At 47.4% G+C, this 25,344-nt stretch overlaps 1 protein-coding gene across 1 annotated transcript in view; it reads right to left on the bottom strand.

Moving 5' to 3' along the window:
- Positions 1–25,344, bottom strand: part of RERE (arginine-glutamic acid dipeptide repeats) — a 284,124-nt gene that overhangs the window by 110,750 nt on the left and 148,030 nt on the right. Inside the window, exons 7-9 of the mRNA XM_066637389.1 lie at positions 8,425–8,473; positions 6,846–6,970; positions 6,452–6,551 (exon numbers count right to left, since the gene is read on the bottom strand). Of these exons, the coding sequence (XP_066493486.1) occupies positions 6,452–6,551; positions 6,846–6,970; positions 8,425–8,473 (274 nt within the window). The remainder of the gene's footprint in view (positions 1–6,451; positions 6,552–6,845; positions 6,971–8,424; positions 8,474–25,344) is intronic.

Genomic DNA, 25,344 nt, shown 5'->3' with positions numbered 1-25,344 from the left:
TTGCGTGTCACTCAAGACAACAGGAGACTCGGCAAGCCGTGGGTGGCAAGGAAATGCTGAATAGCCCCATCTTGTTAGTAAAAGGGAAGACGACAGTAGTGGAATCCCTTTTGGAGAAACTGACAAGCCTCAATTAAACTCCTGCACATTTAACTGGTTGTTTGCCCCATGTACAATCTTTTATCAATGCTTTAGTCCGGCGTTTCTCAACATTTGTCCCATCATACTACTCTGCATTGTCTACCTACTGGAAGTACCACCGGAAGTAACTGGCAACGATGATATCACCAGTTACTTCCAAACTGGGAAGCCAAATGCGACAAACAGCGGGAAAAGGTTCAGGGTGGATAAGAGGGCTTTTTCGGGCATGCGAAAAGCACATGCTGGTGCTCAGACAGCTGAGCTGAGCCTCCTACTGCTGCTTGTTGCATTGCACTGCTAGTCTCACTGCTAGGCAGCAGGGGTCTGGGGGTCCTGCATGTACCACTAGACACCACCTCAAGTACCACTAGTTGAGAAACACTGCTTTGGTCCATTTATATGCAAGATAGGCAGAAAAGAATCATATTAAATCTTTCTTCCACGTTGAAGCTTGGGGAAGTGTACAAGGGGCTCCAAGGGAGGTTCCCCAAAGAGACCTACACCTGCTCAGCATCTGCCAGGTACAGGTAAGCTAAATTCCAGGGTTGGGAACTCGAGTCAGTGACTCCAATTCGAGTGATGAAAATGCATGATTTTGGGTGACTCAGTGACTTGCGAGTCATGCATGTGGAAGACACTGAAAAGACTCAAGTCGGGGGGGGGCCCTGACTCGGCACTTATCCCCACGCACGCTGACTCGACTCTGCCTGTGTCTGGGTGTGCTTGCTTACTATTTTTGCCATGTGAAAAACTTTGTGGGGCCAGCATTCCAACTGGGCGAGCAGCAGGGAGGTTCCAGTCACAGGTCAGGGAAGGGTTAATGCTTTCCTCTTGCAATGAACGGGGGAAGGCAGGACTGGGTTTTCTTTCCCATCTGATAGGAAGGAAGGAACCAATGATCACTGGACAACGGATGGGCAATATTTTCTGATATTTTCATTGGCTGAGGGAAGGCAGAAGGAGGAGCCCAAGGGCGTTCTTGCCTTACATTGGCTGCAGAAGCCCAGGGAGAGGGAGGGAGGCGAAAGAAAGCTCTTTTCCCCGTCTGTGATAGGAAGGAAGGAAGGAAGGAAAGAAGGAATGGACAAAGGATGGGCACTCTGATATTTTCATTGGCTGAGAGAGGGCAGGAGGAATAGCCAAGAGGGATCTTGCCATATGATTGGCTGGAGGAGTCAGGAAAGGGGGAGAGGGGGTTCATAGCAATCATGCTTTACACAGCATGACTGGAGGGGGGAGGAAGCCTCAATGAATGACCAGCTGCAATGGGACTACTTCTGAGTCAAGCCCTGCTGGCTATTCCCATCCCTGATAAATTCAATCCTCCATAATCACCCTTTCCCCATCTAGAGGTCACCCTCCCACAGCATAACCAGTGCATGATCCAACCAATTACAACCACCCAGAGGAGAGGAAAGCATCAACAGCTGCATTGGCTCCTCCAAGGCCTGTCAGGATGGAAAAGTTGAAGTGTGCTTTCTGGAAACCGCTTAAGAACTTGGTCAGCTGACTTCAAGGTCGGGGGGGAGGGAAGAGCAGTCCGCAGGCATGACAGTCCCTGTCCCTAGTTACTTCATTACAGTCCAAAACAACGGCACCTGGCGCACAGCCCTTTCTGGAGTACTAGGAAAGAGGGGTTCTCTCAATTAGAGGAGGGCTGTGGCTCATGGGCTGAGCACTTAACATGCAGAAGACTCGGGGTTCAACTCCTGACAGCATTTCCAGGCAGGATAGAGAAAACTTCCCACCCGACACCCTCGTAAGTCATAGCCAGTAAGAATATGCAGTACTGAGCTAGAAGGATCAATGGTCAACTCCATCTAAGGCAACTATATATTTTTTTTCCAAGACCACTAGACCATTTACAAGACGAGAAAAATTTCAGCAGAGCTTTTTGGGTTTTTTTAAAAGATTTTTTTTCCTTTATAAAACTGACAAGTCCTGAATAGGCCTTTTAAATTGCAAGAGGCTGTAGAGGATTTTTCTTACCAGTTACAAGTAAGAAGCCAACCTAGCCAGTTCTTGTCTAAAAATCCAGCCCGGTTCTCCACTGGCTCTGTGTAGCAGAAAGTCTTATTTGCAATGCCGAGTCCTGCCCCGGCATGTATAACTGGCAGATCTGGGACACCAGTGATCTACCAGGCAGCAAGAAAGATTTCCAAGACAAAAGGTTTTAAAATTTTTTCTCTGGCATTTTTGTGGGTTTGTTCAAAAGTATTAGTGCAACAGCATTAAGAAGCTCTGTGTTTGGGGAGAGTGAACAGCTGCTCTTTGCAGTGATTTCCCTTTTGTCCAAAATTCAGATTTTTAATTTGGGGTGGCCTGCTGCTAAATCTCCCCACCAAAGGAAGTCAGAAGCTGGGGAGAAACCAGAAGCTCAGAGGTCGAGCCCCTGCTTGGTAGGAAGACGGTCCTGGGTTCAATCCCAGGTTGGGCTGGAAAATCTTGGAAAGCTGCTGCCAAACAGTGCTTAACAACTAGATGAGCAAAGCAGACAACAACCTGAAGTGGCTAGGAACCTAGAATAGTGCTTCTCCAGCTGCACAAAACTTTGTCAGGCTGAAGTCCAGGCACTTGGGTAGAAAGCGGACAACCAATGCTTGGGCTTTGTGTGTATAGCTACGTAAGGCACCACCATCAAGTCTATGTACACAAAAGAAAAAAAATCTGCACTCAAGACAAGCTGAATTTGCTCACCTGAAGGATCCCGCTCTCCTCACATATGTTCATTTGCCTCACTTTGAGTGACTTAATAACTGTGTCCAAAACAAATGCATTTCCTTTATGACTTTGTGCTCCCCTCTACAATGGTTCAAAGATTATTTGGGGGTGGTGGTGGTGGTTCAGTGACTAGGATATCCAAAGCAGACATAAAAAATTAAAATTACAAAGTAACATTACATAGAGACATGGCTGTTAAAAAAAGACCTGTGAGCTTGCCGCTTGAGAATCTTAATTGCAGAAGTGATTTACAGAGCTCCCAGATATTAAGGAAGAAAGGCGTTCATCCTATTATGATGGGAAGGAAAGGCGGTCTTTCATGCTTTAGACTATTGTACGGAGAAATGGATCCACATGCATTTAAGATGAGCCCTCTGAGCGCAGAAGGATAATTTTCCCCCTTCCCCAAATTTCTGCTCTTACTAAGATGCCTGCATGTTTTCCGGTGTTCTCGTTAATCTGTTCTTTTATGCCTGCTGATCTGCGAGCTAATAAAGACAGGCTCCGTGTTAATTTTGTCTTTGACGGTCTTTGAGGGGAATCTTAATTCTTTCTGTCTAAAGAAGACAGGGCAGGAGCACCAGCTGGGGAAGGAATCTGGGCAGCTTGCAGCTGTCCTTACCTTAACTGCAGAACAAACAGGGATAGAGACCTTGAAACCTCAGCAAAGATTTCCACCACCAAGAAAGTGGAGGTAGGACTTTCATTTTGTTAGAGACAGGCTGAAACGCTGGACATCTGTTCCTAACAAACCTAGAAGATGTGTTCTCCAACCCAAGATCCCAGGGAAGCTTACAATGCAGAAAGCAAGCACAGAAGGCCAGGATCTTAGCGCTGACAGCGGAACAAGCCCAACTAGAGGCTTCAGACTCCCCGTCAGTGATAGGGGCTAATGTTGCGCACACTCCCTAGAGCGGAAGCACACATAGTCCCAGACAGTTTGTGACGTCTCAGCTCTGGGTCACTAGCCCCTGGTTCAAGCTTGAGATACTGGACAGCACCCTTGCTCTCTAGCCACAATAGCTGCCTTCTACCTCATATAGCAAAGCATCACATGCAGAAGGCACCCATAATTTCCAACATCAACATTCTGCATTCCCGTTGATTTGCTGAGGGGAAAAAAATGAGGCGGGGGAGGGGAGAGGAACACACAACATCTAACAGCAACAGCCGAGCCACAAGAAAAACCCTGAAAAATTTACCCATCCTATTAAGCAAATAATCACTGGCAGGAGTCGTTTGACTAGATAATATAACACAGCACAGCAAAAACTTCCCCCTGCTCTTCATTTCTATCGGGCATAATTAACAATAAATCATACTGAGGGTTACAGAACCCTGTTATTACATAAATAAAACACTAGCAAAGAAGCTTGTCAAGACTGATTTATGTGAAGTGCTGCTCTGAAGTTTATTGCATTTCCATAATAAGAAATCACAGAGCATATCAATTTTTTACCATTAATCTTTCGGGCTCTGTATTATCACTTCTAAATACACACACACACACACACCGTGCCACCTACCCCTAAGTACAACAGAAGACACTTGTTAGTACAGCAAACCCACAATTTACCAGGCTATTGGGAGGGAACTGAAGTCTGTTAAATCTGACTGCATTTATGACAATGCACACATTGCAGCACAAAACCTATGACTTGTTTATTATTTCTGAAGTCTTTTAAATCAAGGGTTCACTATAGGTGGTCGAAGAGTTGATTCTTGTCTTACAAGCAGGAAAGGGGGGAGGTAGAGGAGGTGACAATGACAGCAGACCACACCAGAATGAAACACGAGCACAGAGGAAAGGAGAGTGGTGTGCTAGAGCAGGGGTGCCCAAACCCCGGCCCTGGGGCCACTTGCGGCCCTCAACGACTCCCAATCCGGCCCTCAGGGAGCCCCCAGTCTCAATGAGCCTCTGGCCCTCCAGAGACTTGCTGGAGCCTGTGCTGGCCTGATGCAACCGCTCTCAGCGTGACAGCTGCTGAGACCTCAGTGGTCTGAGACCTTTCAACCGTTTGACCTCTGGCCTGAGCTGTGGGACAAGGGCTCCCTCCACTGCTTGCTGTTTAACGTCTGTGATGCAGCAGCAGCAACAAAGGAAAGGCTGGCCTTGCTTTGTGCAAGGCCTTTATCTAACAAGACCTTCATTCATTCATATAAATGCCATCTCTAATATATACATTTATGTAAATTTATTCAAATTTGAAATGTAAATTAATTTTTTCCCGGCCCTCGACACAGTCTCAGAGAGATGATGTGGCCCTCCTGCCAAAAAGTTTGGACACCCCTGGGCTAGAGCATTGGATACTCTAGACGCCTGTTCTCCTTTTCTTCCCACTTCCTCCTCCTTTTTGAATCCTTAGTATGATGGCTACACTGACTGCAGATTTCTGCTTCCACAAATAGCCACAAGATTACACAAGCAACACGTTCTTGACCAAAGCAGGAGATGAATGTTCACCTCTGACCTGAGGCACTGAATCCTGCTACGTCTCTAGCAGTTACCTAAAATTCACATGGACAGGTGTGAGTGAAAGATACACAAGAAATGAGTAAAAGACACGGCCTCCAAGTTAGGAAAGTAAAAGCTGGTGTCATCACTAACATTTTTCAAAAGCAAAAACAAATGGCTACAAAGTTTCTGCCAGGTTATCAAAATCCATCCTCTCTCTCTCTCTCTCTCTGAGCAAGCTGGGCTCCTACACCTGTGAGTTCCTTCTCCTGATCCGACTTCCTCTGCTCAAGCACCAGGGAGTGCCCAAGAGCAGCAGTCAGCTGGCAACCAGCTGCACAGGAGCAGGAAGGAAACAGAAGAGGAAAATCACTGAGATGCACATTCAGCTTTTAAGCTTCAATCTGTGGACTCGGGTTCAAAATTCCACCTTTCCCTGTGGTAGAAATCACAGATCCCAGTCACCAGGGCTGGGAAGAGACTTTTGCTTGAGGTTGGAGAGGTGCTGCATAATACTGTGAACAGTGGGCCAATGAGCAACTCATCAGGCAGATTTACGTGTTAAAGATTGGAAAAGCAACCTGGAAACTTCCTTTTATGCGTTCAGATGAGTAATGTCCCTGCTAACTAGGAAAAGGGGCACCTTACAAAGTGCCCCCTTTTTTAAAAAAGAGGGTGAGCCCTTTGGAGACAAGGAATCATTTACTGATTTATTTCTATGTAAACTACTTTGTGAACTACTCTGTTGAAAAGCAATATATAAATATTCTTAATAATGTAGGCCAGAGAGCTCCTGAGTCCATGGGCCAAAATCCCCCCCCCCAATCTGTCGGAGCACCAGCTGCCACTTCTATGGTTCTTCTTCATTCAGTTTTTTAAAAAAATTGGAAAGAAAGGAACAGAAGAGGAAGGGCACGCACTCTCTTCACCTCCACATTTCTTCTTCAGCTCCATTCCCTTTCCAAATCCAGAAGGCAGAATGAACTTGAAACAACCACAGCAATGGGTTGGCCCAAGTAGCTCCCATGTCTAAAGATCCACAGAGTAACCCAAAGTGGACAGGGTGAGGTGATAAAACCCAGCAAGCTATTCCTGATAAGCCAAAGGTTATAAGAGTAAAAATCGAAGGCTTACTGTATTGAGGGCATTAAGTGTAGTGTCATCCCGGGAGGCTGCAACACACCCATCTTCTGTGGATCCTCCATCGCACATCCCTGCAAAAGCTGCCATGCTCCTTTAAAAGTCAGAAAAATACACTATAATGTAGCTATAATGTGCGCGTTTCGAACAACATCAAATAAAACAATCAGCAAACAGAGCTCACTTTTCACACGCCTGTAGCCATACAGGTCACTGCACTATGCTGGAAGATACAATTACAAGCTTTTTGCAGCATCACCCAATTGGGACTATTTCCGCCAAACATAAAACCCAGAATGAAACTGTGCAAAACCTTTGACTCTTCATCTCTTAAACCTGATGGAGCCTCACCCCACCACAGGTAGGATGGAAAAAAGCCCCACATTACCGTGCTGCCCTCAGATACATGAGCAGGTCACAATCGTTGACCCCGGGCATCCACACGAGTTCCTCATGCTGTGTCACAGTGTCGCCGTCTCCAGAAGGGAAAGGCTGAAGCTCTGGAAGCTTTGCCTGGAAGGAAAAAAGACAATTAAAAAGTGGCAGAAGCAAAATCATGTTTGCTAATGAACAAAGCAGCGACTTTGGCCTGTAGGGCTGAGACCTTCCAAGCTCTTCAAAGGCAAGAGAATCAGCTTCTCTAAAAGCCACTTCCATGACTCATCCATGGTGAGTCAAGTCTTCTGCTAGGCAACCAAGCAAACTTTTTAAAACTTTGCTGTTGATTTCTGCTCTTTTCTTTTGGGCTGTTGATGTGCCATGAATGACTTACACTGGTTTATGACAGCGGCTGGATTAAAGCCAGCTTTCTGGACATCTCTGTAAGGTTGGTGAAAAGGCTTGTACTCGTTTTACAGAAGGTGAACACAAGTTAGCCACTTCACCCATGCAAATAACTAGAGCAAAAATGGACTTTGCTATAGAGGATCCTTTCACCCTTGCTTCTCCTCCTTGATTCTGCATCCCCACATCACTGCAGTGACTGCACCTTGGCTCCAAGGAAATGCAAGACCCTGAGCTGACCCCAACAACAGTCCAGAGCGTGAGAATGTGCCACGACATGAAGGAACATTGCCTGACGCTGGAAGATTCAATTAGAAGCCTTAATCAGCAGCAGTGATGGGGTGCAAGACGAATCAAGAGCTTTTCAAACCCACAATTACTTCATCGAGTCACAACGCAAAGCACATCTAAAAGGCAGGTTTTTTAAAACAGAACACCAGTAATTACAAGTCACAGGTTCAGAAGCCTTTTATGCACTGAATGGGGAGCACGGCATGCATTGCAACTTTGCTGCTGCTGAGCAACAAGTTGACTATTGCCGCCACTGGTACCAGTTAGGAGCTGCACACAGACACTGTACAGGGGCTTGTAGGGACCAAAATAGGATCCTTGCACATATTTCCTGAATTCACACCCACACAACAGGGTATAGCTTTAATTTAAAAACTCAAGAAATAACAGTAAAAGTATGAGACACAGAAAAGCAGTCGGTGTTCATTCGTGAAAGTAAAAATGCAGCATTGGGGAAACAGGAGTGACCTTTTATGACAGCCTGGCAAGTGAGTTTACAAAAGTTATTAACCCCTCCCAGCTACACATTAATGATCTCAGCAGTCCTCACCATCCCTCTACAAGGTGGGCCAGTTAGTATTACCCACTCACCCCCATTACAAACAGGGGGCTGAGAGACTGGGGTTTGCCCAAGGCCATTCATGGCAGAGAAGTTTCCTGGTCCACAGGTCAATTTCTTTGGTACTGTATCCACCAACCTACAGCCCAGGTGCACAGGAAGCAATTTTCCACCAAGTCAAACAACCAGCTCAGTACAAACACAGGCTGGCGTTGGTCTTCCAGGGCTTCAATCAGGTGTCTTTCCCAAACCTAGCTAGAGCTCTTCAGGGACTGAAGAGGCGGGTCAAATGGATGCAAAAGTACTGAGCTGCAGCTCTTTCTCCAAATCTTACCTGATGGCTGGGCCCAACCCGGATTTCGCCCTGTGTGCTGTTCAACCTCCTGCAGAGATAAAAAAAAACCATCAGTGAGCTGGCATGGATCAAAACTGCTTGACATTTGAATGCCCTAATCTCCTGTATGGATATTAGCAGCAAGTGCTGTGGCAGTACAACTGGGGGAAGGCATCTCCGAGTAGCCTTTGACACTACATTCACCACAGAATATAGCCTGGATCACACCATGGGACCAGAGGCCATTTTCCATGCATTAAGAAGGGAATGGAAACAAGGGCTCTGTTTTCTTAAACACACACGGACCACACCTTACAAATACCAAATTGGAATTTTTTCTTATTGGGGGGGAGAGAGCAGTGAAGACAAAATGTGCCTGCACAGCTTGGCATTTCTGTGTCAAGAAAGCAAGAAACAAGTTGTGGCTTTAGAACAAATCAGCTTTCCTTCCCCCCCCCCCAATGCCTTTTATATTTCAGCCAAAAGACCTTCTCCTGCAATCGACTGCCATCTAGCTGCATGGGAAGGGTGCCACCTCCTGACTGTTGGCTCTTGCTTGCAAGGGCAACTCTTTCAGCCTGCCTGTGCTTTTCCCACCTGGGATTCACAGTCACTGACATTCATAAGAGGTGCACCTGGCAGAGTCTCCAGCATCACCTTGCCTTGGAAGTCCAACATTTTGAGGTGGGCACTTAGGGATCGAAGGGTTTTTCTCCTAGCTGCCCTTTCCTCCTTGTGGATTTGAAATAATGTTCCAGATTTTCTTTACATAAAGCAAACTTACGATTCTATTTACTTCTGCCCTCCTTTAAAAAGAGACCATGCCAGTATACATGATACCCCCCCTTGTACACCATAACAACCGTAGGGGGTTGATTAGGCTGGAGAAAGCTGTCTCAAGGCCACCCAGTGAGCTCCATGACTGAGCAGGGATGCGATCACAGAGCTCAGCCAGTCCTCATTCAATTTTCCGCTACTACATCACACCACATGAGACACTGGGGTGTTTTTTTTCTGGGGTTGAAAAAGGTTCTAATGAGGGGTGCACTTTCAGCCCCTAAGGACAACACCAACCGCCCTGATACAGGCTGCCACTTTACACGTTTGAATCCCAAATCAACAATGTCAACATTTCAGCCAGCAGAGCCTCTCAGGCCGCAAGGAAGCCATTCCAATACTGAGTAGCTCATGCACAAAGCCTGGTTTGGGAGATGGCCTAGTTTACAAACTGGGATACAAATCAGGTTCAAACCTGGTTTGAACCTCAGGGAAAGGTCCGTGGCTCAATGGAAGAGCGCCTGTTTCGTATACAAATGGTTCCAGGTTCCATCTCTGACTTCACCAGGGAGCACGGAGGAAGGACCAGCCTGAAACCCCGGAGAGCTGCTGCCAGTCAGCACCAGCCATACTGAGCTAGACAGACCAACATCTGACTCAGCATAAGGCAGTGTCCTTTATAGCTACGAGTCTTGGCTCTGTTTGTAGGTGTCCTGGGGCAAGTCATCCTGCCACCTGCAACAGGAGGGTGATAACAAGGACATCACTGACCAACTGTATAGGGTCACTGTCTGGGTTGTAAGACAAAAAACATGAAGCAGTTTTAATACTCCAACATACCTACATAAAACACTACGCACATGAAGATATCGTTGCAGCTCAGGAGAGCAGGCCATGACGAAGCTATAATCTATTATACTTATAACTCAATCAGTACCTTTCCTCCAGTGTGTAACTCAAGAAGGCATATACAAGGGTGCTCATATAGGCACTGACCAGAGCCAGACTGGCTTAGGTCCAGCATGGGGGCCACATCAGGTGCTAACCCTTCTCTTTTTCTAAACTGATTCAAAGACTCCCCCCCCCCACGTATTCACAGAGTATCTCACACTCTGAAAGCCAAACTGATTGAATTTGTCTGAACTAGTTCTTCTATTGTAAGGTATGTCAATAATAGAAAAATTTATGCTCAACAGGCAGGCGCACACGTTTGTGTGTGTTCCAACATACCCAGATACTCACTGCCTGCATAGGATTGATTTCAAAACAGTAACATCTGCAACTGGGATATGCCACACTTTTGTGTTCTCTCTCTATGGAGTTCATAGCAAGGCAAGGAAGATGAAACACACTTCCGTTATGTAAAGGAACTGAATGAATGAATGTTATGAAACTGAATGAATAGGAACCAATGTTCATGGAGCTACAAAATACAGGCTGCTCTGTGTAATCTTTTCTTCAATCCCAGCTCCTTTATTCTCACTGTTCGCTTTATAGTGAGAAAAACAAGCTGCTAAATCCATTCCTTTATCCCAACACCTTTCTGTACAATGGCTCCCTGCCCAGAAAGAGGTCTGGCAGAACAGGGGCTCTGTGTGGTCTCTGCAAGAACACTCTGAGCAGAAAGAGACAGACATGCAGAGGGGGATGTGTTCGTGCCCTTGCTTGGCAGATTCAGACTGAGGGCGCTTGGCTCCCCCAAACCCATTCTGATAAAGTGCATTCAAAGCCCGCAGGATGAGAACATGCCCCCGGACGGACGCTGCTCATCAGGCTGGCAAAGCATTTTTCTGTGCAAGGAGGCCCAAGACTGTGAACTGGTACAATAGAACATCACTGCCACAGCCCACCGGGATGTCCTCCCCAGTGAAAACATGCACAGTGTATTCCAGACTATCACTAGTTTCAGTATCATCATTTATAGAAGGAGGGGGCTCTTCACAAATTTTGGAAATAAAAGGCATTAATAAAAGGCAAATGGCTTTCAATGCAAGCTGGAGATTGTACAGCAAGTTAATTCTACCCTCCCACAAAAAGAATTGTATTCCCACAAATATTTCCAAAGACTCTGCTCCTGACCCTGCCAACCTTCTAGTTTCAAACTCCGGACAAGGGCCTTGAGAGAACTGCTCCTGGGCCACTGAGCTCCACCTTCACAATGAAAACACAGTGGGAGATCTCTAAGAACCTGGCAGCACGAGAGCCAATGGCTGTGCCAGGGCTACCAGGAACAGAACTACAAGCCTTCTTGGTCTGTGCAGGGGTGTCCCCTCACAGTGAGGTGTTGGTGGCTGCAGAGAAGTCAGCAAAGGGATCAGCATGGTGTCCCTGGGTCTTACTGGTCCTTTCAAGTTTTAAATTGAGCTTCCACCCTCACATCCACCACAAAGCAGAGGGTAATGTGGGGAGAGGGAGAGAGGTTTTTCCCCCTCCTCTCTCATGATACTAGAACCAGAATACTAGAACTTCAGCCAATGAAAGTGGGGGGAGATTTAAGGTAGGCCAGTATTTCTCAATCTGTGGGTCAGGACCCACTAGGTGGATCGTGAGCCAATTTCAGGTGGGTCCCGATTCATTTCAATGTGTATTTTATTTTTAATATATTAGACTTGATGTTGCCATAGTACGTAACTGCATTTGGGGAAATGTTACAGATCTGTACTTTGAACAGGCCACTATGTACAGTATATGCTTTTAACAATGATAGTCAATGGGTTTATTCCTGGGTAAGTGTGTATAGGATTGCAGCCTTTGAAATGTTTCAGGATTTTTTTTTAAACAGATCAGCAACTGCTTGGAGGGTTAGGGGGGGTTTTATTTATTTTTAAAAAAATTTTAAACTTATTGTAAACTTTTAAGTTACCGTATTTTACGCTCTATAAGACGCACCTGACCATAAGACGCACCTAGTTTTTAGAGGAGGAAAACAGGAAAAAAAATATTCTGAACCAAATAGTGTAATAAAATATGTCTCTCCGCTGCTCTGTTTCCATGCTCCTTAGCATATTTTACTACCTCTAGTTTAAAAGGAATTTTATATGCTAGCCTTTTCTGCTTTATCATCCTTGCACTGGTAGAATGAGGTACTGTAGTATTTTTCTGCAAGTGCATTGTCACTAAGCGCTGAACATTTGCATTACCATTGAGCGCTGGCATTTGCATTACAATTTGCATTTGCATTACCATTGCATTTGCATTACCACTGAGCACAGGCAGGACCCTGGTCAGGGGCAGAAGCACCTGCCAAGGAGGCTCTGCTGCCCTGAGAACGCCTGCAGCTTTGCAGTATTCGCTCCATAAGACGCACACACTCCCCCCCCCACTTTTTTGGGGGGAAAAAGTGCGTCTTATGGAGCGAAAAATACGGCACTTTAAAAATTTTCCTGCTTGATGATGTCACTTCTGGCGATGACATCACTTCCAGTGGGTCCCAACAGATTGTCACTCTAAAAAGAGGGTCCTGGTGCTAAAGTTTGATAACCACTGGGTTAGAAAAAAGAAAGAACTTCTACACACACAGTACAGAATTTGACTGTGGAATCCACTGCCACATGATGTGGTGATGGCCACCTGCTTGGGTGGCTTTCCCTGGGGATTGGACAACTTTGAGGTGCACGAGGCTATTGATGGCTGCTTGCCATAATTGCCATATAGACATTCATCATGTTGGCATCCTTCAGTCTCGGAAGACCATGGTGTCACGCTCTGAATGGTGGCTCTGGAACAGAGTGTCCTCTCCAGTGCGCGAAGCCTGGGTAAAGTAGGCATGGAGGATAGGCTGTTACCCATGCAGCAAATCCCCCCTCTCCACGTCGCTGAAATGGTCCAATGGAAAGGCAGAAGCCAATACGGTTGGTTCCAGCGGCGTCGCAGGAGTTGCCAGAAACATGGTTGACTGTGTTCAGCCATGAACTGCCTCAGGGACTCCGGCTCCGGATTTTGCCTTGAGGTTGACTCCTGAAGCCTTTTCCATAACTGGATGTAGCCACAAGGCAGTGGAGGTTTGGGATCAGAGTTTTCCTTCTCTCAGATGAGCTGCCTTCCCAGGCTGACGAGCCCCATCTACCCAGTGGCTGTTCAGTCGCCTCTTATGACAAGTACAGCCAAACTGAGGGCCTATTCTTATCCCCAGCCCCCAGGGGAAGCCATATAGACAATGGGCCTGTGAACATCAGTTGTTAAAGGGGTGACCGTCTCCTGTCTGAGAGCTTCTCGGAGGCAGCTGGTGGGCTTCTGCAGGAAACAGGATGCTGGACTAGGTGGGCCCTTTGGCTTGCCAAGAGATCAAGCAATGCAACTCTGTGCCCAAGTACAATTGTGGACAACTGTGGCCTTCCATTTCTATTGCAGATTTAGGCTGGGCATTGTTCCAACCCTTCTTCCTACCTCCGCGCTCTGCTCTCCTGTTCTGAGGCTGCCCTAGCGCCCTTGTCTCACGTGGCCCCCGCCCTGCTCGTCAGGACTTGCACTCCAACTTCCCGAGCACTCAGCTGTCCGCAGTGCCTGATGACTGCGCCTCACCCTGGCCGGTCTGTCCTATACACATAAATATATTGCAAAATAAATGGTTGCAATATTGCAATCGTAATTTCCTTGGACTGTGCAAACCGCCTGCAATGAACCAAGGTTTTTTCCCCCCCTTATTTTTTTCTGTGTCTGGGAAGAGAAATGGGAGAATGCAATTAAGCGATACGTGTGGCAAGGGAGAGAAGAGCAGAAAAGCTTTTGGAGCACCCAAATCTATACCTACCACACAGGACCCCCCCCCCCCCCGGCTCCACACAAGAGAAATCAGGAATTGCTAAACAACTGCCTGGACCACCACCTTAGGAAAATTCTTCCAACTGCAGCTAAAAACGCACCAATGCTTTTTCCCCCTTTCTTTTTTGGACGAGTCAAATCTCAGCCATGGGGAGCAACTGCAACCACAATGGGGAAAGCAGTCGGCGCTCATTCTGTGGGAGGTGGGGGAAAGAGAGAAATTAGGGTGAAGGAAGGGGGAGTGAGAAGAGGAGAGCAGGAGCCCGCGCAGTGCATGAAATCTGACACCAAAGGCAAGCAATCTAACAAAGTGGTCTCCATAGCAACGACAACTTAATATTTCAGCCCCTCTTCAGCTGCAGCGGATTAAATATAATGACAAGATGTTCCCTCTTTGAAAAGTAACCTGTTGCTATGGAAACGCAGTCTCTCGAATAAACAGGGACTGGACAGAAAAGGGAGCGGGAAGCAGGCGAATGAATACCAAAAAGGGAGGGCTCTAATCCTTGGGTGGAAGGGAGGGGACGGAAGGGGTAACATGGGGCAGGCATGAGACCCACGTGGATGAGGCAGCAAAGGGTCTGCTTTGGACTGTGGAGCCTCTGGGGCAGGCACCTCTCTTCTCATTCTTCGCACAGCAGCAGGCTGGAAACAGGGTGGATGGACACAGGAAGCCACCTCCTACTGACTTAGACCTGCGGTCCCTCTAGCCTAGGGGTCTCCAAACTTTTTGGCCAGAGGGCCGCATCAATATCTGGCGTGGTGTTGAGGGCCGGAAAAAAATTTAAATATAAAATTTAAATAAATAAAGGATGGAACTTAGATGAGTGAATCAATGAATGAATGGGCTCATTCATTCAACCTCTCTGGCCCTCAGAACACCCTCCAGACACAATCAGAGCACAGCTCTGGTCATGTTCAGATGAGTGGGTCAGAGGCTTTCAGGGGACAAGATGTTGGCCGCGGGCCGGACAGAGGCTTGCCACGGGCCACATTGGAGACCCCCTGCTCTAGCCCAGTATTGTTGGCACTGACTGGCCGCAGCTCTCCAGGGTTTCAGACCCAAATGCTACTAAAATATAAGGACGATCCACCTCGCTTGCCCCGGTCACAAAATACCTGCCCAAACTTGAGAGCAGGCACAGCAGTACTTCCAACAGGCGGCAGATACAGCCTAGCACTGCACAGAACAGTGTGACACAATACACACTTCATAGGCAGGAAGTGGGCACTGACTGTCCCGGAACCCACTACTCACATCGGGTAGACCATCATGCTGGACACCGTAACAAACCAGTGCTCAGGGAAGCTGCCTTATCCAAGGTGTGCCGATATAGTTGCTCCTCCAATAACAGGGGGCAATCATTCCTGGAAAGCCAAGCGCTGTCTAAAATGGTACTATACCCAATACTATTGAACTACAAGGCAGGAAACTGGCAGTAGTTAGCCAGAATACAGTGCTCATTGCCTGCAGTAGCTATCGATGAACACAGGACAAAGAGTGCTGAGATGAAACAGTCCTAAATGAGGTGGTGTTATCTGAGGTATTGTAGGGTGGCTGACAGAAGTACGCAGTTCATGGTGGCCTCACGAGGGACGAAGCAGCTCTTGAACCAGCCAGCAGATCTTTCCTTCAGGATTCACCCTTTCTTAAGCACTGGAGGAAAAGGTTTTTACCCTACCCTCCTATTCCTTCAGACTGTGTGTGCTTTCAAAGCACAAAGTGCTCGAACTGCATTCCAGCAAGAGCCCAGAGAGTTGTTTCCCCATTTTACAGATGGTGGAACTGAGGTCAGGAGAAGCAGAGCAACGTACCCCAAAGTAAGCTGGTGGGTTTGTAGCTGGGAGCTGATCTATACCACGTATTCCAAGGACCACCACCTCTGTTCGTTTTCCCATATTTTATTCCAATTCCTCATACTAATAATTTACTACTTTGAATTTTTTAAGGACCAATTACAGCTTTGTTTTCCTTCTTTCCTTAAACCCCGCTCACTTTCTGCTCCCATGCACTGAACTTGGCCCAATATCTTGGGCACTGGGTAAATCTTTTTGTAAGTCATCTCTTTAACTCTATTCCACCATACAGAGCATCGTGAAGATAAAAGCGGAAGGAAAGTCACATATGCCTAAGCTGCTTAAAAGGGGCACAAAAAAATGCTATAAACAGAATATCATGTTAAGGCAAACAGCATTTTTTTCCCTAATTAACCATGATGAGAGGGAAATGTTGGACTTTTTCACCCTTTCTACAAGTAAACTAACATTAACAAGCTAATGTTCAACTCTGACTCCGCCTGGCTCAGATTTTTTATTTAACTGCTGCAGTTCAAACCTGGTTCCTATTTCTGCATACTCAAGCAATAGGTCACTGGAAGAGCCCATCTTGAGCCACCTCTGATGTCTTTTCAGCATCAAGCAAAGAAAGTTAAAAAAAATTGTTTGAACATTCCTGCTAGTAGCTAGTTCTGGGGGTTTTTTTGTGGCTCTGCTGGATCTTACAGATTTTATGGCTGCTGTTTGTTTTGCGCCGATTTCATGTTAACATTTATTGTATTTTCTACTTGAACTGTATACCTTCCAGGGATTTTTGTACTAACCGAAGGTCTGGAAATGTACAACGCAGCAAATAAATGCATAAGTGAAAAGAAAGGGTTTTTATATTGATGCCTAAAGATTTATAAGGAAAGTGTCAAGCCAACGTGGGGGAACATGCCAGCACAGAAAAGGACCCATATCACCCTTCTCCCGCCTTCCCTCCTTCCTTAGTGCAGAGAGGAGCTTGCACAGCTTAAGCTAGTGAGTTCACGGCACAGATGAGATTCAAACTGAGAACCTTCCAATCTGTAGCTTAGCCTCTTAAGCCAAGTGCTTTTAGCACCTTCCAACTTTTTGGTTCAGCTAAAGACTGTGACACACAAGCAAGTTTGGACTTGATAAGAGTAAAGAAAAGAGACCTTTGTTTATTAAAGGAAATATTTAGCTAGCTTGACTGGTGTCTCCTCTCCCTTGAATTTATGGTATATGGACCCCTGCTAACTGGTTAAGAGGCACTTTTTCAAGTGGGTGCTCCTCTTTTATTTAGCAGGGGGAGAGTAACTGGCCCACCTCCCCCCAGCAGTGTCTTTTCTAGTGGCTGTCTGCTGGTGTTGCATCTTTTTAGATTGTGAGCCCTTTTGGGACAGGGAGCCATTAGATATTTGATTTTCTCTGTAAACTGCTTTGGGAACTTTTTGTTGAAAAGTGGTATATAAATACTGTTGTTATTGTTGTTGTTATATAGTATTATTGTTTTCACTCAGTATCCATTTTCATTATTCGTTTATTACCCACCCTGGAAATTTTGTAAATGAAAGCATATCAATCGAACACAAATGAAAATACTGATATATTGATAAATGTTAAGAAGCATTTATACAGTATTCAAAACAATTCACACATGCGTTATAGTGTTGTAATCCTTCAACAACTCTGTTAAATAGGCTGGCAGTATTATGCCCATATTGTAGATGGGGAAGACCGAGGTGAAGTGACTTGCCTAAGGCCACCGAATGAGTTCATGGCAGAGGCAAGACTCAATTTAGGAACTTTTAAACTCGTCGCCAACACACTGGTTTCCCAGTATTTCATGAGGCAAGGCAGATAGTACATTTGCTTCTAGCGTCCTTCAAAGGAGTGTTAGATTTTGGGGGGTGGGGGGACATTAGACAACCCTGAATCAGGTTCATGTCTGAAGCTCTTACCACCAGTTCAACCTCCTTCTCTTGCATATAACTGCGCAAAAATAGTTCACCTCTGAGGTTAAGAAGCTTGGTAACTACTAGTATATTTCAACGCAACCCTGAAGGCTTACACAGGAAAAGGTGCTAATGGGAGCCAACTGATTTTCTTTTCTTTTTTAGTGAGGCAAATCTAAGAAGGCTGAGAATGACAGCTGAGGGTCTCCCATGGACATACGGCAGACCAGATGCCAGGGGCAACCAGTAGGAAGCCATCAGCCTGCAAGTCTTATTCGTGAGCTTCTCAGAGATAACATCTGGATGGCACCGTGGAAATGGGCTGAAAAGATGAACCTTGATTCCATCCAATGCTAATATGAACAGGTATTTCAACTGGCTGCTTTGGAAGACGAGGGGGGCAGCAAGCCCCCTCTATGGCTGGAAACAGTTGCTATTTAGCTCATCCCACCACTGTCTCCATCAGTGGCCACGCTACCTAGTTTTTAGCTGGATGTTTCAATAACTAAATGGGCCCCTTTCCTCTTCACTCCCTGTCCCCTCTTCCTTTTGCATCATCATAAGGATGTGGCAGGGCTGCATCATTTTTATTTTAAACACACAGGTGTACTGAGGCACTGAATACTGCAATTTCTCCACCATTAGTACTTCTGAAGGATACCCAAGATAAAAACAGTCAATAGTTGACATCGGCTGCTTTCCTTAAATCTTTCATTTTTAAAAGGAAAAACAAAAATTACAGTCCTTGTGAATTTCGATTGCTCTTGCCCAGCCCCAGACGGTTCAGTATTGGATCGCTTGGGACCTCGATTTAACCTGGAAGGAAGCCAAGAGTCCCACGGAAAGCACACCTGTGAAAATGGGTGTCCTACGGAAGCCAGCCCTGGCAGGGCTCAAGCAAGTTCAATGTTGCCTCCAGGAAGGCTGCTCACAACCAAGGCTCAAAACCCATAAATAGAGCAGGCTTAAACTATCAGATATCTAGCCACAAAAATGTCACTGCAGCATTATAAAGGGAGGGTATTTATCATTGGTTGGCTTGGGGAAAAATAACTCAACCTATTTTGAGCTTGGCTGTTTGTCAGATTACCGCACAGACTTCCTAAAGACATATCGACTCTCTGGAAGAGAGTTGCTCTCCAAAACTACCCAGCATGCACACAGCTATGAGAAAATACTTTCCTCATCACCTCTCAGCTGGCTTTTAGAGACCACCTGCAACAAACATGGGGGAGGGGGAGAAGAGGGAAGAACAATTTAGGAACATGCCAACACACCACACTTGGAAAAATCTATTCCTTCCAGAGGAGACCTGTAAAGCACCAATGATCCGTTCCTGTGATCCGTCACTCTCAGTTCTGACCCTGCTGTGAAGGTACATTTGATTTTAGACCCTTAAAAAGAGACCCCACTGGACCCATCCAGGCTCTCTGACAGTCTTGTTTTACCTTTATGGCTCCTGCAACAGCTCTCATCCTCCAGGGTCTCCTGCTAATCATGGGCTGGATTTTGATGTGCACACTGCTGAATTTGTTTTCTCAAACTGTGGGTTGGGACCTACTAGGTGGGTCATGAGCCACTTAGTAGGTTCCCACGCATTTCAGTGTGTTTTTTATTTTTAATGTACAAGTCTTGATGTTACCATGGTATGTGACTGCATTTAAGAAAATGTCACAGATCTGTATTTTTAACAGCTACTATGTACATGCTTTGAACAATGACATTCAATAGGACTTACTCTCAGGTAAATGTGGATAGCAGTGGTTTTCAAACTCTCCTGGAGAGTTTGAGCCACTGTAAGTGCTTGTGGGGGCAAGGGGAGGCAGCGGTGCAATCCCCAGGATTGCGCCACTCAGGGGGCTGCAGGGGCTTGGGTGCACTCCGCTTTCGCTTTCACTGCTGCGGGAATCGCTGCAGAAGGTCGCGCCAGGCTCCCCGCAAGTGCACCCAAGCCCCTGCAGCGGCTGCCTCCTCCCTGCCTCCAGGCTGCAGCATCGCGACCCCCCAGTCTGAAAAGCCCTGGCGGATAGGACTGCAGCCTTCAGCATGTTTTCGTGAATTTTTAAAAACAGATCAGCAACTGCTTGGGAAGGTCAGGAGGGTTTCTCTCTATTTTATATAAATTTTTAACTTCTACTTATTGTAAACTTTTAATTTACTTAATTCATTTAATTTGATTTTGTTGTATGGGGCTGATAAAAATTTTTCCTGCTTGATGATGTCACTTCTGGCCATGACATCACTACCAGGTTAATGACTAATTCAGGCGGGTCCCAAAAGACTGTCATTCTAAAAAGTGGGTCCTGATGCTAAATAGTTTGAGAACGACTGTTTTGGACCAATATCCCCCACCTCTGTTTTGTTCTGAGGAATTCAAGGCGGCCTAGTGGGGGACTGAACATTCTGCTTCACCAACAGGCCCCCTCAGCCATCCAAAGATCTCCTTGCTCCACCAAACATCTGTCATCACTGTATTACAGTTGGACCTACATGCCACCACCTCTCTGGGAGTCCATCTCCACTTCCCTCTCCTTTCTCTTCTGCTTCCTTTATGTCACTTTCTAGATCAGGGCTGCCCAAACCCCGGCCCCTGGGCCACTTGCAGCCCGTGGGGGGGGGACCATTCCAGCCCCCCAGAGAGCCCCCCATCTCCAATGGGCACTCTGCCCGCCGGAGTCCTCGCCTGAAGTGACTGCTCTTTGAAGACAGGGAGGAAAAGGCTAAGCACTCACAGGGAAGCAGGAGCCCCGCCCATCCGCAACCGCCCCATTAGGCTGGGGAGGCTACAGCTGAGTCCAGGTATTGGATGGGGTGAGAGGTCCTAGATCTGTTTGCCCTGCTGTTTGGGTTGGGGGGGGCCAGGGGTAGGCACTGAGGAGGGATGGGAAACTATGGGTCTATTTGTGCTGCTTGCATGTGCTGGGGGTGGGTGGGCGCTCCCAGGATATTTGCGTGCCACTGGAAAGCATGTCTGCTCGGCAGTAAATCCCATCAGACTCAGTGGGGTTTACTCCCAGGAAAGTATGGATCCGTCTGGGCTGTGAGTGTGCTTGGGGTCAGGGGCTGGCACTGCAGGGGAGAAGCCCCAGGGATGTTTGAATACAGCTGAGAGCATGTCTACTCAGCAGTAAGTTCCATAGAGTCAGTGGGGCTTACTCCCAGGAAAGTGTGGGTTAATTGGGCTGTGAGTGCTCAGTTTTGGAGGTGGGCACTGCAGGGGAGAACTCATGGGATGTCTCAATGGGGAGGAGACCTACTGCTTTTGCTTGGTGGGGTTGCTGGCAGAGAGGGAGGAAGATGGGGGTCCGCTTGTGAAGGGGGAAAGACACATAGCTCTCTGCCTGCTTCTAAGTTTGTTTGGTGCTGGGAGCAGGCTGGCGGAGGGGGGGGCAGAGAGGGAGACAGGCAGCTCCCTTCCCTGTGTGAATGAGGAGAAACAAACTCCTGTCCTGAGGGGGCAGATGCCCACTAGATTCCTGACTGATTGTGTTCCTTTGCTGCTGCTTGTTGACAGGATGGGGGGGGGGGAGAGAGAGAGAGTAAAAACATGCTCCTGCATGGGGGGGGGGAAGGAGCCCATGCTGACTCAACTCTTAAGTTTGTTCTGTACTTTTCCCTAGGAAGAGGTGTGTTGTATGTGTCGGGAATTATTTTAACCACCCCCCTTTTCTGGCTCTCATGTCTATTATAAATAAGCCCAGTAAAATTAGTTCATTCATATAAGTTCCGTCTCTAATATATTCATTTATGTAAATTTATTCAAATTAGAAATGTAAATCCCCCCCTGCTCTGACACAGTGTCAGAGAGATGATGTGGCCCTCCTGCCAAAAAGTTTGGGCATCCCTGTTCTAGATGGTAAGCTCTTTGGGGCAGAGGCCTGTCCTCTTGCACCTTTGCCTCTGCCTTTACTTCCTCCATCATTTCGTTTTCCAAGGCTGTAAGCCCTTTGGGGTACAGTGCTCAAAGATCAAAACAGTTAAGCTGATGTATGGTTACATCAATACAAAGTCATTCTGAGTACCTAACCCACTCTTGGGAGAAAGACAGAATCCTGATGGGCTCCTTAAGTCAAAGTCGACTCACTTCTATACAGCCCACACCCAAATTCACATCTCTTTCCATGTGTCCTTTTTATGTGAAGTTCTGTGCTAATGCAAGCTCAATTAATATGCCAAATTAAGCACATTCATTTGAGTAAATAACATCGCTTATTCTTCTTCCTCAGGTTCAGGTGTTAAATGTTCAAAGTAAATTTGCAGTACATTGGCAAGGAATTTAGGGGTGCCAAGGATGTGGATGCAAAGCAAGAAGTCTGGGGCATGAGGTTAAGAAGAAGAGCAAAGAGAAAGGCAAGGCAAGGCTGTCATTCTAAAGACTACACCAAAATCCAATTTCCTACACATTGGTGCGCTGTCTGTTTTTTCCTATGATTTGAAGAAGCTTTCACTAGGTGCTGATTCCGTCATGCAATCCAGTCTCGGTCTTCCCCATCTGCAATAAGGGGGCAATAATACTCATCTGATACTGTGATTACAAGGACAACTTTGAGGCAATGCATTTGAAGAGCAGTAATGCATACAGCTTGCATGCTCAGAAAGCAAGATATGAATACTCATTACCATTAAGTAATATAGATCAACACTTGCTCCTGCAAGCCTTGAAGGCCAGTAACTTGCTCCGTTTTAGCAGGCCAAATGCAGCCAGATTTCTATTGTCAAGTAGAATCCCAAGTAGCCGTGACTGTGAAAGGGATGCAATGAAAAGTTTGAGCAGTTTAGTGGTTAAAATGTCAGAGTAGGACCTGAGAGTCTGGAGCTCAAAACCCCATTTAGTGATGCTCAGGTCAGTCACCATTTCTCAGCTGAACCTACATCACAGGGTTGTTGGGAGAATAAAACGGGCTGGGGGAAGAAACTTTGTATGCCACTTGGAACTTTAACTCACAACAAGACCGGGGAACAAGAGAATCCAAACAACTGCCAACCTCTGACCCATTTTTCCCTACCAGTGCAGGAACTGACAAAAGGCATGTTTTACCTGGGCAAGAACGCTCCCTTCCCATTCACAGCTACCCAACCTAAATGTTATCTAATTTAGTCACAGACAGACCCCTCCAACACCAGTTATGGTGTGCTTTCTGGTTTGGGTTCTGCTATCAATGGGCCAGCACTGAATCAGCTGACTTGCATAAACAGAGAGCATGGGCCTTGAGAACACACTGGGCCACTCGCCTACATTCGCAAAGGGAAGCCGGTCAGGTGGACCTTTGTCTTCCATCACTAATATTGTGCTGGGTGAGAGCCCAGGCAGGCTTCCAAGGGCTACAGGTGTTCCATGAAATGCAGCTGAAAAACTCCGGGTGTACCACATCAAGCCAAATAATGTAGTGGAAGAATTCTATAAAACTTGAAATATACAAGGAAGAGAATGCTGTGGCTTGTACGCTGCAGGTTCAATCCCTGGCAGTGTCGCCAGGTGGGGTTGGGCAAAGACCCCTGCCTGAATCCCTGGAAAGTCACTGCCAGTCAGTGTAGGCAATACTCAACTAGTGAGACCAAATGTCCAGCTCAGCTTCCATGTTCCCAATTGCCCCCAGCTGTCAACCTGGGGAATCTCTGCCTCTCTCCACCTTTTAAGATAAAACCTGCCATTTCTGGGGGTTGCCAAGGTAACAGAGGGGCAGCTTTACCAAGGCACTTCCAGAGAAGGAGGCAAGCCTTTGCCTCCACAAGCGGGCTGGCTGTCAGAGCAAGTCCCGTCCCTCCTCCCCAGCAGCCAATGGCAAGGGATCTGTGACCCCTCCTCCCCGAACCCTTCTTGACAGGCCCAAACATCTCCCCGCAGGCAGAGCAGAGCGGGCAAAACCTTGCTGGCTGGCTCTGCAGCTCCGCCACCAACACAGCCAGCAGCGCAGAGTGCAGGTCGGACTGCAACAGAAGGGAGGAAGGAGGAAATAAACGGAACGGTCCCCACAGCTTCTGTGCTGGGGGGGCAACGGTGGGAGATAAGCACATGCATTTTTGCCAGTCCTCAGCAACGGTTCTCATGCAACGCGGTGGCATGGCTGAAAAGGCAGCTGAGGGGACCGGGAGAGCATGCAATGTCCAGAGAGGAACGGGCTCCACGATGAACAGATCAGCTGGACGTACAAGCAGCGAGCCAGACGGCATCACTCCCGAGGCGAGGCCACAGTGCTGTCACAGCCTACCTGAAGGGGCCGAAAGGATCGCCCATGACAATGGCAGCTTCTGGTGGGTGCAGCTGCGTCCCCTGACCTTGCCACTCAGGGGCTCCGAGAGGGAGGCCAAAGCCTGCCTGGGTCTGCTTCTTTCCCCGACGCCAACTCCTCAAAATGGAGGCCCATGCAGTCGGAGGAGACCTGCGAGAGCCTCCACTGAGCTTGTGCTATGACCTAAGCCTGCACGCAGAACGCAGAAACTTCGCCCTCGGACTGACAGCACTGAGCATGTGCTGTGACCCCCTCCCTCGCCCACACACCGCAATCAATCTCAGCCCCGCCGTTTCCGTAAATACAGCCCAGCCAATACAGTCAGCAGGGCAGCGGCGGCAGCGGCTCCAGCTTCCCCTAGCAAGCTAGTGTGCAGGGAAGTGGGGCCTATGCAAGGGGATCTGAGACAGGCAACGCACGGGGAGGGGGAGCAGAGCGCAAGCGAGGACCACCAGGCACTCCGACCAGCATTTCTTCGAGGCTTTCCCTCCCTGCACCTGTGGCTCAGAATAAGCCACAGATCACCCTGTCCAATCTCTGCCCTAAGGCAGGACGCAGATTCAGAAGCAGGCTTGCAACCAGGTGGGAGTTTTGGTCTTTCAACCCACGAGTCCAAAGCATCCCTCTGGAGCCCAGGTAGCTCCACGAATCCATGGACGAAACTGGCTGCACTTCCAGAGTTTTTGGAACAGAAAAAGGGCCCAGGTGCCCCCAGCCATTCATGCAAATGACTGACACTGCACTGCCGCCTTCGATCCTTGCACCGTTCATACAGCAAGCCAAGTCACTCTGAGGGGGAAGAGTTTTAAGGCAGGATTCTCTGAGTTTAGGAGCACAGCCCTAAGCAGGGCTAGCACTTAGGCACACAACGGTGAGGACGACACGGAGCAAATGGGGAGAGAAAAGGGCAGGAGGAATTCACACCCAAGAGCAAAGTGGGAGAGCGGCCCACAGCCCCTGGGGGTCTTTTACCCTAGGTTGGCTCCAACTATTTTGCTGCCATAAACAACAACAGATTTTGCCCCCACATTCCAAAGCCTGTTGCATATGATGGAGGAAGCCCCAGTTTCCTCCTCAAGGGGAGAACAGTCTCTGGGTCTAGGGAAGAATTGTTTTCCCCTTCCCTTCCAGGTTGTGGAGCCCTTCTTCCCTGCTCCATATAAGTGAATGGAGAAAACTCTCACATCTCAGTTCTATGGTGTGAGAGATGACAGGACAGAAAAATATGGAGGGGCGAAGGGCAATATTCCCCATACTTCAGAGTCCAAAGGGTCTGGAGACTGTGCTCCCTTCTACCCAAGACCCAACCGGCCTCGGAAAGAGTCCTGGGCCAAACTCTGGCAGCCCAGATAGTGTGAAAGTTGGTGTGGTGTGAAGGCTAAGAAACTGGGCTACAAACTGGGGATTTCAGGGTC

This window comes from Tiliqua scincoides, chromosome 9, assembly GCF_035046505.1.
Source record: "Tiliqua scincoides isolate rTilSci1 chromosome 9, rTilSci1.hap2, whole genome shotgun sequence".
Lineage (NCBI taxonomy): Eukaryota > Metazoa > Chordata > Lepidosauria > Squamata > Scincidae > Tiliqua > Tiliqua scincoides.
The sequence above is the reverse complement of the archived record's forward strand: the minus strand, read 5'-3'. Positions and strand labels throughout refer to the sequence as shown.